We start from the raw sequence: 12,365 nt of genomic DNA, 5'->3' as shown, positions 1-12,365 counted from the left end.
CTGCAGAGATGGGGACAAAATCAAGCAGCAAGATGCATGAGTGGTAGAAACTGCAGCTCCTTGGAGCTTCCTGGAGCCTGCCCACTCATCCTTCTAGTGATGACGTTTGTCTTCCCAAACAGAAACTCACAGATTTGTGTTCAGATTGGCACTGTCTTCAAAGGACTGGCAGGGCTCCTGGAAAAGTAAGCAAGGAGGGAGCTTCCCAGGCTCAGCAACAAAATCTAAATCCTGATCCAAACATAAATGCTTGCAAATATATATTGCAGATTTGCCTGTCAGACTCAGGTGCTGGCATCACTAAGGAAAGCATGACAGCATGAAATGTCTCATTGTGATGATTTTTTGATTCTGCTAAATTCCACTAGCTACCTGTGATTTTGTAGCTGTGAGCTGAGTAACTGCAATGTTTCTCATTTTATTGCATCTGTGGCTTCCATTTATGGACTTACTGGCATGAAATGGCCACAGCTGGCTAAATGTTCCTAAAATGAACGTACATTTACCTCGAGGGTAAAACTTCCTTTTTCTCAAGTAGTGTACTCAGTATAGACATTGCCTCACAGCAAAGATACAGCATCTTGATGCAAACATGGTTCATCACCCAGGACTTTGGCCAGCCTAAAGCTCAGCATCCCTTTCATGCTCACTGCACTCAGTGCCTGTAAGGTTTGCTCTCATAAAATATGCACCAGTCTTTGAACCATGGTGAAAACCTGAATGCTGTGTCTGGAAGGTACTGGCTGAGGGCATAAACTTGGCAGCCAGAAAGGTGACAAGGTCTGAGCTTCCTGAAATGAGAGTGATCTGAACTGCCTGATTTGAATCCTGCAGGTACTTTTTTACAAGGAGAGGTACCTCTAGTGCAACTTTAAAACAAATTCATTCTCTGTGTGGGAAAGACCTCCCATTCCCTCATTTAGGTCAAGAGAATGGTGAGAGAACTCCCTTTTCTTCCTGTGTTGTTGTCTGCATCAGCAGGCACGGGAAAAATAAGGTGTTCCTATCCTTTCACACAATGCCCTCTTGCAGCTTTTGCCTCTGATGGCAAAAAGGATACTTCCTTGAGCATCAAAGCTACTTTGAAAGCAACCTCATAACAAGAGGTCTCTCAGGGTTGAATAAGCTGCATCAGGGATCAAGGGATACTACTACAGAGAATGCTACAGCACGGATGCTTGATTAAGCCAGGCCTTTATTGCTTTGGGGTTATCATGATTGTATTAGTGATTGCATCATTAAACCAGGACATACAGTGCTCACGCTTAACTGCTGCAACCTGCATCCTAGAGGAACAGCACTTTCCAATTTTCAGCTTGTATGTGCTATGGGACGTACGTGATTTATTCTGGTGATACCATTCAAAAGCACAGAATGTGCCACTTTGGCCAGGATTAAGAAAAGGAAAGGTGTTTTCTAACACAGGATTCATGCTGTGGGTTTGGACAGCAGGTGCCTTACCTAACAAGCAGGAGAACCTCATTGAAAGAAATAACCCTAGAAAGAAAAAGCTGAGGGGTTTTTGAGGCTTTACCTGACATTTTATTTGCCCTATGTTTGGGGCCAGGATTCCTCTCTGTAAGTGTCTATTGTACCCTGATAAACAGCTGGCAAAGCTAAACACACCTGATGAAAATGAAAATTGACTAAACCCTGAGATGCTTGGTCCTTTGTGTGAGTGGAAAGGAGCAGCAGAACCAAAGCAGAAAGCATCTTCCTGCTGGTCGGTGTAACAAGAGCAGTTGATAGTGAAAAAAATCCCTGAGGATTAAAAAATGCCATCCAACCTCTCTGCTAGGAATAGCCAAACAAATCAAAACAAAAGACAGAGGTCCAGTCTACTGTTTTTAACCCTGTCTTTGTATCTCCAATCTGGTCTTTTTTTTTTTTTTTTTTTTTTTTTTTACTCTGCCTTTCCAGATATGTGGAATAATCAGACTGTGCTGAAATTGCATCTGTCCCAGTATTATGGCTAAGAATGCAAGAAGACTTCACTGGACTGGGAAGGGAAATTCTATGGTTTAGAGCAACTATCATAAAGAAAAAAAATCCCAAGGCTCTGCATGAAAACTTCACATATCTGAAAAGTTTGACACCTCACTGAATTGTTATCACCTACAGAGTAAAATAATGAAGGTTCATTCAGCAGCAGCAGCAGTCAACATTTTATAGCAAGAAATTTTAAAAACTCAATTGGAAATAGAATGAAAATTCAAACACAAACACAATTGTTATGTAAATGGAACTGAACAGAAATCTGGCCCTAGTCACACTCTGTTTTTCCCAGCTAGCTTGCTGTGGTGTCCATGATGTGATAGGCAAATCCCAAATACATAACATATCATAATCCTTGCTACTCTGAGCACACTTTCCAAAACTGAAAATTGCACATTACAAAAAAAAGATCTCTGCAATTTGAAGTCTCTGTAAATAGGCAGCATTCTAGTTTCATTTCTCCTAAAGTACAGAATTCTCTCTGAATGTGAAAAGGGCTCTTCAGATCCCAAACAAAGGGACTATTTGGGTGACCATTTTCATAATAAACATATCCCATACGGTTTGGCATCACTAATTAGAAACCCAGAGTAATTAGGAGAAAGTGCATTACAGACAGCAATGTGTAATATAGCAGGGTGATTCTGCACTGCTGCTATGAGAATACCAAAGACCTGAAGGTCATTATTTTTCACTGTTTCCAAGCCACACTTGCTGCTTGTGTTTCATTTTTACAACCGAGAATGAGTGTGGCCCCTTGAACTTGGAGGGCTGTGAGAATCAGATTCAGAGAATGGTTTGGGTTGGAAAAGACCTTGAAGATCATTCAGTTTCAACAGCCCTGCCATGAGCAAGGACACCTTCCACTAGACCTGGTTGCTCAGATCCCCATCCAACCTAGCTGGAACACTTTCAGGGGTGGGGCATCTAAACCCATTTTCTTTCAGTTTAAAGCCATTTCCCCCTGCCCTATCTCTACATGCCTTTGTCAAATGGAAGAGATGGGCCAGCTGGACATCCCTTTCCCTGTGGTTCAAGGGCAATGTCACAGCTCCTTGCAACATCTGACACGTGTTTGCAGGCCAGTGTGTGGGCCGAGTTGTTGCCTTGAGAACCCAAGGACCCCTTCTATCACAGGTAGATAAGACAATAAAGCTCCTTGACTGCAGCTCTGAACATTTTATTTGACTGGAGGGATAACCAAGCTCTTTGTTTTACAGCAGTGACATAAGTATGCTTATGAAACTGAACAATGATGAAATAGACCTTTTCTAATCAAAATCATCCTCAGTGAAGAGGAAATTCTGACAGGATCAATGCCTTTCCAGAAGACATTTCTTCTCAATGGTACAACATATATTGTCCAAAGTACATGATCTCTAATATAGTTTAATCAACTTAAATCATGCACTTTGTTTGTTTCCCAGACAAAGAAGATTGTTCTTACTGGCAATCGACAAAAAAAAAGGTGTTGGTTTAAAAGAAATTCTGTTATGTCTACCTAAGTGCATACTAGCTTTGTATTAATATACCTTTACTAGTGGAATGGAATTAAGTAAAAAGAGACATTTACCCTTTCTATAATTCAATAAATAGCTGATAAGCACTGCACTGAAAAAAAGCAACTCCTATATAGTGCTCTATTTTCCTTCAATCAGCTGGTTTTGGTCAACTTTGGTGAAGTAGGAGTGATGCTGGGGAGGGGTACCATTATCTAAATGGAAATACATACTTGGATAGCAGACACATCAGGAAATTACATATGGCAGAGATACTAATGGCATAAACCACCCTGAGATAGAAATGCTTAAAAAATTATATGTCAGTAACAGGTCTATAATCTTACCAGTCTCACAGGACCTCTGGCTTACTCAGGGGCACAGATCACCTTTAATTATATGTCAAATCTAAGACATTACTGTAGGGAAAACTCTATTTCCATTGACAGATGATATAACCTCATCACTTGGCCTAGAAGCAGAATTCATCCAGACATACAGAGATTCATAAAAAATGGTTCTGAACTAGCAAGTTATTGCCATCCCTTAGTGTTGGTAGGCTGAAAATACTCAGTAGCTTGTTGCACTACAATTCAAGGAGCACCTTGCATTGTGGAGCCCTAATGACACAGAATTTGGCCCTCAAGGCTTTATGGTTCCCATCTGTTCAGAAGACACTTCCATTGCCCCCTCATTTCTTCTTTTCCAGAATAACAAAAAAAAAATAGCAGTTTCAGTTTTTATTCTGTTTTTAATGATGTCTAGAAGATGTGGTGTTTTCATTTGTAGCATATGTGACGTGGCTTTTAGAAGTAATTTATTTTTGGTGGCAAGCTGCTGACACTGCTCCCATGTTGGCTGTTAGCAATTAACACCTTCTGGTCCACTATGGACAATTTAACACTTACTGCTTTTTAAGGTGCTAAAACTAATCTCCACCAGCTCTACTTCCCATAGCTCCATTTCACCCATTTGAGGCTTTTCTTACTGATAGGCAAGGCTTGTCTTTTCCTCGGCTAATAATGGCACATGACCCAGAGGATACAGGGAAGTATCCCTACAAGACTTTGTTAAGCAGAATCCTCTGCTAACAAGGAGACTGAGGTGAGATAATACGTGTTAAAACCTTCTCAGAGGTGTTAGCATGGACAAATACAAGTTTTGGCTGTGAAAACAACAGGCATGAGTGGAAGTTACCTCAAGAGAAGGAACTGAGGATGTCCTGGTTACCTGTTAGATGTTTGGCAGATTTATTTTCATCAGCAAAATCCAAGTTTAGACAAATTCTTTCACTTTTTCAGTATCTATGCCTGAGTGGTATCCATGTATCCGTGAAAATCTCACAAGAAGAGGTCTCCTTCAATGCTTTTGTCACTTTCCATTTCTGGCCATGAGAACAAAGTTACAATAATGATGAAAAGCCTTACTTACATGGACTTCTCTGCTTAAAACTATTGAGTCCTATTGAGTCCAGTTTTACTCCTTGAAACTTCTCTTTTCTGGGGGCTTTGGGTTTAGTTTTGTTTTTTGGGGGGGGCTTATTGGGTTTGTTTTTTTTATTGTTGGGGTTTGTTTGGTCGGTTTTTTTGGTTGTTGCTGTTTCTTAACATGGAAATGAAGTTTTAAACATTCAGAGATTCTGACACCTGCAGGACTGTGCCTCTCCACTATCTGATCATAAGTTGATTCATTGCAAGGTGACAGTCCTAATCTTTGTAACCATTAGAGTGAGTGCTGTAGTAAAATTATTTTTGAAAAAAAATCTCAACTTACAATATGAAAATGTAGTGGCTGCTGCGGATGCCGGGCTAACTTTAGCTGCTGGAAGCTGAGCATTCACTGCAGAAGGCTTTAGTCAGAGAAAAGCTCCGGAGCTTTAATCATCTGCTAATGACGATTTTCAGAGACCAGTGCAAATTCTACCTTTTGATTATCACTCAGGAAGTATATAAGAACAGTGAGAGACAGCTAAGTCAAAGGGCATCCAGAGTAAATCAAAATTTGGAAGAAATTTGGAGACTTTGGAAGAAGTCTCTAAAGAAAGAGGAACTCTTTGTGTCTTGAGGAAATTATAGTTTTCAGTCCTACAGTGAATTCAGGGCTTCTTTTTGGCTAAAGTGACACCTCCTTAAGCAATGCATTTCTGGAAAAATCCCCAGGATTAAGAAAACAAGGAAAGAAAAAGACAAAGGGATGTAATTATTTTTTTACTACAGATCAATTTATGATGGTTTGGTTTCTGAAATAGAATTATTTTAAAAATTTTCAGTCTTGCATAGAGAGCAGAAGAGCCATACTTGAAAAAAAAGTTTTTTGATGACGTCAGCAATCAGGACAGAATAATCATTAATATTATTATGCAATTTCCATATGTTAATGAAGCCACCTGATTAGAGCTGCTAAAGAAACTGCCTTAATGGAACAAACACGGATAATGGATTTGAATAAATAGACAAGCAAAAAGACAATGTCAGGCTCAGTCAGCTGGCAACATTAAATGCCGAGTAAATAAATAGGCTGTGTAGCGCTATACCATCCAACAGAAATGTTATGCTGAATGCCTGGATCACTTCTTACATGGCTTCTGTAGCCAATTTTAATTTGGATTTTTTTTGGATGAAGCCATCTTTTTTTGGGTTTTTTTGACAGCTCTTTTTCCAGACAATTCCACGGGTACTCTTCACATGTGCTCTAGTTGTTTGTATGGTCAGTAATCAACCACAGGCTTTTTCAAACACCTTCCCTAGCCCTCCTCACTTGTCCAGAAAATATTTTCCACGTATACCTAACACTTTTCCACCTCGTCTCCAAATCTATCTTATTGTCACAACAGATATTTCTAACAAACTCCCTTTAGTCCACCACTATATTTTAAACTGATTCAGAAAATTATTTATAAAGTATCTTTTTAATACCTATTTATATATGAGTAAAGCAGAGTGCTTGATAGCATTTTTTTAGATGTCAATATACACCAGGCATCAAACATTATTCCAAATTAGCCTCTGTAATGCACAGCAGAATGCAGTATCTATAAGGGGATACCCTCTCACAAGCCAGCATTTTCAAAAAAGTAAAGTCTATTTTAGAGTCCATATAGGGACTTGCCTTCCACAGTATCTAAATCAGTCCAGAGAAGGACATTTCTGGGACAGAACTTGTGAACATCTAGGTAATCCTACACTCAGAATAATTATTTTTAAACACAGTTCTCAAAAAAGCTGCTACTAATAACACATTTTAAACCTTTGGCAGGGCAAAGTATGTGGTGATGTTTCCCCCTACACAAACTGAAATACTGTGAAACACTGCCTGAGCAATCTCTCCTTATATAAGAGCCAACATTTCCTCTGCACATTGGCTTTTATCACCTCTGAAAAAAAGTCAGTAGGGACCCATGTTTATAAAACTTATGTTGTAATATGCCTAAGCGCTTTGTGCTGGAGTACAGAAGTATATTTTTGACTGTTCTATTTTTGCATAGAAACTAAGTCCTTGCTGCTTTGGAACACTTTTAGCATTGTATCACAAGATTGTACTATGAGTGAAGAACTTAAGCATCAGGGCTGTTCCCAAAACCTTAGAAGATGAAACATCAAAGAACGATCCAAAAATCATTGTTCCTGTAAGAAAACATGAGTTTTCAGTATGCTGATAAATGTACCACGGCTAATACATTTTGTAGTTGTTATCCTCCGCAGAGCCCTACCCCCCTTATGTCAGAAGAACACATGGTATTTTTTCTCTTTTATTCAGCTTATAATATATGTGTTCTATGAAGGTGAATAAATGCAATTACAAAAAAGAGTGGCTGAGAAATGTACTTAAATGCATTCACTTCCCACACCTCATCTAGAAATGAAATCTCAAAGAAGTAAGGGGTGTGCAGGAAAGGCACAATCCCCCATATTATATACAGACTGTCAAAGACAGGATCATTAGACAAACATTACCAAAGCATACTATAATGCATTTCTCATTTTGGAGGTCAGATTGGTTACACAGGCCCCATGGCAAAGAAGTGATAGGGCCACAGAGCTGCTCTGCCCAAACATCCCCCTAGAGAGAGAGCACCCAGAAATCCCTCCCTTCATCTCCTACTTCCCAATAGCTAAAATTCAGCTGCTGTTTCTTTCTGCCTGGAAAGTGAACTACTGAACTGCCATGATCAACAACTAGAACTAGCAAGCTCTTCTCTGCTTGCATCTGAGCTCTTCTTAGTCTATATAAGATGTAAAGCATACTAGTATTTCCCAGCAAGGCAAGAACAATCAGAATACAAAAGTACTGATGTTTATTTTAGCTTTTAGGTAGCATCCCAGTCCTTGAGATCTAATGATTCATTCTTTGCTAATGAAGATTTGTTGGTGTTTTTTTTCAGTTCATCCAATACACATTTCTAAGTAATGTAAATGTGGAACAAATGATAGTGGGATATGTGTCTAAATCATACTGCTTGTTGTTGTTCTGCAAAAGCCTTTATCCCCACTGTTTTCTATAAAACAGTTTCAGAGAGACACTTACCTTGTCTGACAGCTAGTGTTGTCGTGTAGACCAAGAACAGAAGGATATAATTGAGGAAGCTCTGGAAAACAGGTGTGTTGGCATGGAAGTCTTCTGACAGATACTTGCTTGTGAGACCAATGCCACAGATAAGGAGGGAGAGTACCTGGCCAAGTGCCACAGACAGCAAGAGATCCCTGAAAGGAATGAGAATAAACAGACATAAAACACTCGGCCTCCTCACTAAGGAGGAAATGCTCATCCTCCACCAGAAATCATGTTCAACATTCCTGGGACATGGAAGAAACATGATGCTTCAGTCAACAAGGGGACCTGCTGGGTATAGCCAACATAACATTTCTATTATTTCTGCTCTTATCATGAGCGTAAACATTGTGCCAACAGAGTAGCTTTTATTCACACGTTAAACAACAGCAGATGGCACATCCCTACCATTCAATTTTGCATTTCACATTTCACAAAGGATAAATTATAATTTTAATCAACCAAAACAGAGTACAGCTTCCTTTGACCATCCTCCTTAACAGAGAGACCCAGGAGTATCATTCAGACACAGTGGGAAACACAGCTCTTTCAGGATTTAGCAGCCAAAGAGAAAAATAAGATAAAGGATCATGTTTCATCATGAAGATGAATATGCATTTCATCATATCAACTATTCTTTACATCTACTACAAATATATTTATATTTTCTTTCATCTATCCCACTGCTTACTTTCTCTTCTGCTTGATGGGAACACGAGATTCCAATTTTCCTCTTCCTGTCTCCTGGTTTAGAAATGTACTTTCTGGTTAGGCTTTTTACTTTAATGTGATTTTCTTATTTTTCACCTCCAGTAGCTTCTGCATTCTCCTATTACAACCCCATTCTCTTTCCCCACAGGTCTCAAATAATTTCTTCTTTTGTGTATGTTCTCTGTCTTCCTATAATTTTCTCTTTACTGCAGAAATTGCTATATCTGAAAGACTTTTTCCCTCCAAATACCTCCATCCCTTTTACTCTTCTTGTAGAATTTATTATCTAACCACACAGTCCAACTGACTAAAAACAATCATCCTTTTCCAAATTTTGTCACAAGATGTCCTATGCCCACAACACAGGAATATCTGTATTTTTTAATTACCCTTAAGAGTTTTCCCACGAAGATGTGCCAGCACTCTCTTGCTGACCATGCCTGCTCTACAGCTACACCTTCCCATACAGAAGAATGAAATGCAAAAATGTTGATCTGGTAGAGAAGCAAGCAAAACAATGCCAGGGAGAGCAAAAGGGCATCCAAAGGGGACATCTAGTCTGAGCCCTGCCCACTGTTGCTGTTGCTGTCACCAGCCCCCAGAAAAGAGGGGCTGAGCTCTCTAGGGGAAGACATGAAGGAGAGGAGCATGCTCTGCAATGTCTCATTTGAACCTGGAATGAGGAAAGGGAATTAAGCAATCGTAAGGGCATAGAGGAAGGAGGGCAGCACCTTACTCAGCTACAACAGTATTTTTCTGCCAGACAGTTAAAAAAAAAAAAAATATTGCTTCAAGGCTGCTTTGCTTTCCCTGACAGATTTCCCTGACCTCGGCTCTCCATGTTTGGCAGTGATGAGCATCTGTGCTCCCACAGCTTGGTAAACTCAAGTGTCAAATTTGTTTCCCTTTTTCTCATAAACAATCCGCCCACTAATGTGTCACAGTGTCAGTCATGGCATGATTTAACCAAAGAGACACTGGAAAGCACAGGAGTCTGGGTAGTTATATTCAGCTAACATACCTTGCTAACAAACAGCCTGACACACAGAGTAAAGAACAAACTTTATTGTGCTAAGCCCTGTGTCTGATGGGAGACTACTGCATAAGTAGCAAGTAAGACTCTACTACTGCAACCTCCACTTTCACATTACTCACTCTACTGTGAAACATAACCATGGGAAGCAAACACACTCGACAGTGGTGACATCCAAGACCATGATACAAATGCTGCCTACACTATTGATCCTCAGTTGCTGCTGTTACCTGATCTGCTGTTGACATGGAATAGGAAATTTGAATAGTGACTGCCATTTAAATCCACATATTAATCTGCACATTTGTTTACAGTTCTTCATTTAGCTGGATATTGTTTCCTACATCCTTCTATAATTAAGTTTCATGCAGGGTTGTCCTCTTGCCTACTGCCATTTCTGTAGTCTCATTTCATTAGTAAATTAGATGTTTGAAAATCTGTTGCCCACTTTACATGAAATGCAGGTGTGTCTCTGTATCTCAGCTGTGCCCATGAGTGAAAGTTGCATTACTTGCATTGTGGGACTGCACCTGCTCTGAAGAGAAGCATGTTGGATCCTACTCAGATTTTCATAAAGCTAAACACACCCTCTCTCAGGAAAGGATTCTCACAATAACATATTTCTTGCTCCCTAGGGCTGTTTGCTCTTGGGAGCCATACCAATCATTACATTTTATCCATACTGGTGGGAAATTTGATGAGGTCTTACAAAAGGCATATGTTTTAGCTCAGCTCTCTATTCAGGTGTGTCACCAGGCCCAACCAGTCTGTACTGACATTTGTATCAAAAATCCAACCAACAAAACCTGAAAAACACCAGGTAACCTGTGTTTGATAGCTGTAGCCCTCTCTGGTGTCTGGTGTATGTTTTAATTCTCTCATTGCTATTTTTCAATTTCTAAAACAACCATATTTTTTCATAGTTGATTCTTTGCCAAGTCATTCAACTACATCTACAAGTAGAAGTTTTCCTAAAGAGTCAATATGTACAGCATGTACACACACACACACACACACACACACACACACACACGCACAGACTGTCCTCAGCTTCTGCATTTTACATTTAATAAACTTACAAACAAGAAAGTAATTCAAATTTTATGGTCTTATTCCTAAAAAGTAATCTAGAATAACTTCCTATGTCTTCTGTCAGTTACAAAATATGTCCAAAAATCCCCTTGCTATTGCATAATTTAAGTCATCAATGAACACAAAGGGTAATTGGAGCTGAGTAAATATAGATACAAACAAAAATCAAGACTCTGAACCTAAACACCTCCAAGTCTGTAGGTAAAGGTTGAATCAGTATAATCTGTGTAACTTGAAAGACCCTTTGAGTAAAAATTGTCTTTTAGACAATTAGACAAAAACAGAATGTAAAAACTACAGAAAACAGAATGCAGAAAACTACTTCGTGGGAGTCCAAGTGCAAGTGGTACCATCAATGTCACTGTCTTTCAAAACACTGACTACATAAATGATATTGAGTACATACATACTGCTTGTCTCTGATTTTTGCACACATTTGGTATTTCTAATTATGTAAGAAAACTCATTCTGAAATCAAGCTGTTGTGCTTCTCTTCCAGTCGACATAGTTAAACATTTCATGGTTGATGGATAACACAGAAAGATAGAAATCTTTTATTCTTATTTCATCAGTGCAAAGAGTAGCATGTTAGATATTTAAGCAGAACTACTTCAAGTGCACATGAAGTGCTCAGACCTGAAGCAAAGGTAACCTATTTTATAAAATTTCACTACTCCCAAGTCTGTTCATGCCCACATTAAACTCTCCTGCCACACCTAGTAATATGCCCATTACAGACATGAATGACAAGCAGGGGCACAGAAGATTTTGTGTCCTTCCCTTTTCTCACCACTGTAGGCTGTGACACACTAACCATTACCATGGAAAACAGTAATTAAATGAAGAATAAGAAAGAGAAAGCAAATCACAAGATCAATAAAATGCTCATTTTTGCCTAGGATAAAAATCTTCATTTTTGTCTTGGCCAAATGGAAGAGAACAACTCATCTCTTTCCAAACAGAAAAGCGGAAGCAAATCTTAAATTACCTGTTTAAATTGGTGACAATGTCCGTGGCAATATAGAAAAACACAAATTTTTGATAAACCTAATAACCAATGTAAGACACCTGAATTTTACAAAAAATGCTAGCAACATTAACTGTATTTAATTTTTTTTCCCTGCAAATGATAATCCAATAATACAAGAGTCTTAACTCCTGAGCCTTTAATTCCCAGACCAGAATAAGAATATACCAAATCTTTTTTAAGAAGCAGCAGCAAGCAAACACTGAAAAGAAGATTTCAATGGCTGTGGAAAACCTGCAATTTCCTTCAGACAAAGTAAAAAGATACTAACTCGGTGCTGTCATCTCTGGCACTCATAAGTATCTCCCCCATAAATCATAATGCTGTTGAAATATGCAACATGGCTCCTATGTGCAACAGGAGATAGGAGTGTTCTACTATTCTGTGTTGCTTTTCATATGCTCCACCACTCAAAGACTGGCACAAAGGATGATTTCTTCTCTAAGCCTTTGGTCCATCG

General features: G+C 39.1%; 1 protein-coding gene across 1 annotated transcript in view; it reads right to left on the bottom strand.

The window, feature by feature from the left end:
• The window catches only part of SLC35F1 (solute carrier family 35 member F1), a 221,646-nt gene that overhangs the window by 84,165 nt on the left and 125,116 nt on the right, over positions 1-12,365 (bottom strand). Inside the window, exon 2 of the mRNA XM_062488755.1 lies at positions 8,019-8,194. Within this exon, the coding sequence (XP_062344739.1) occupies positions 8,019-8,194 (176 nt within the window). The remainder of the gene's footprint in view (positions 1-8,018; positions 8,195-12,365) is intronic.

This window comes from Cinclus cinclus, chromosome 3, assembly GCF_963662255.1.
Source record: "Cinclus cinclus chromosome 3, bCinCin1.1, whole genome shotgun sequence".
Lineage (NCBI taxonomy): Eukaryota > Metazoa > Chordata > Aves > Passeriformes > Cinclidae > Cinclus > Cinclus cinclus.
The sequence above is the reverse complement of the archived record's forward strand: the minus strand, read 5'-3'. Positions and strand labels throughout refer to the sequence as shown.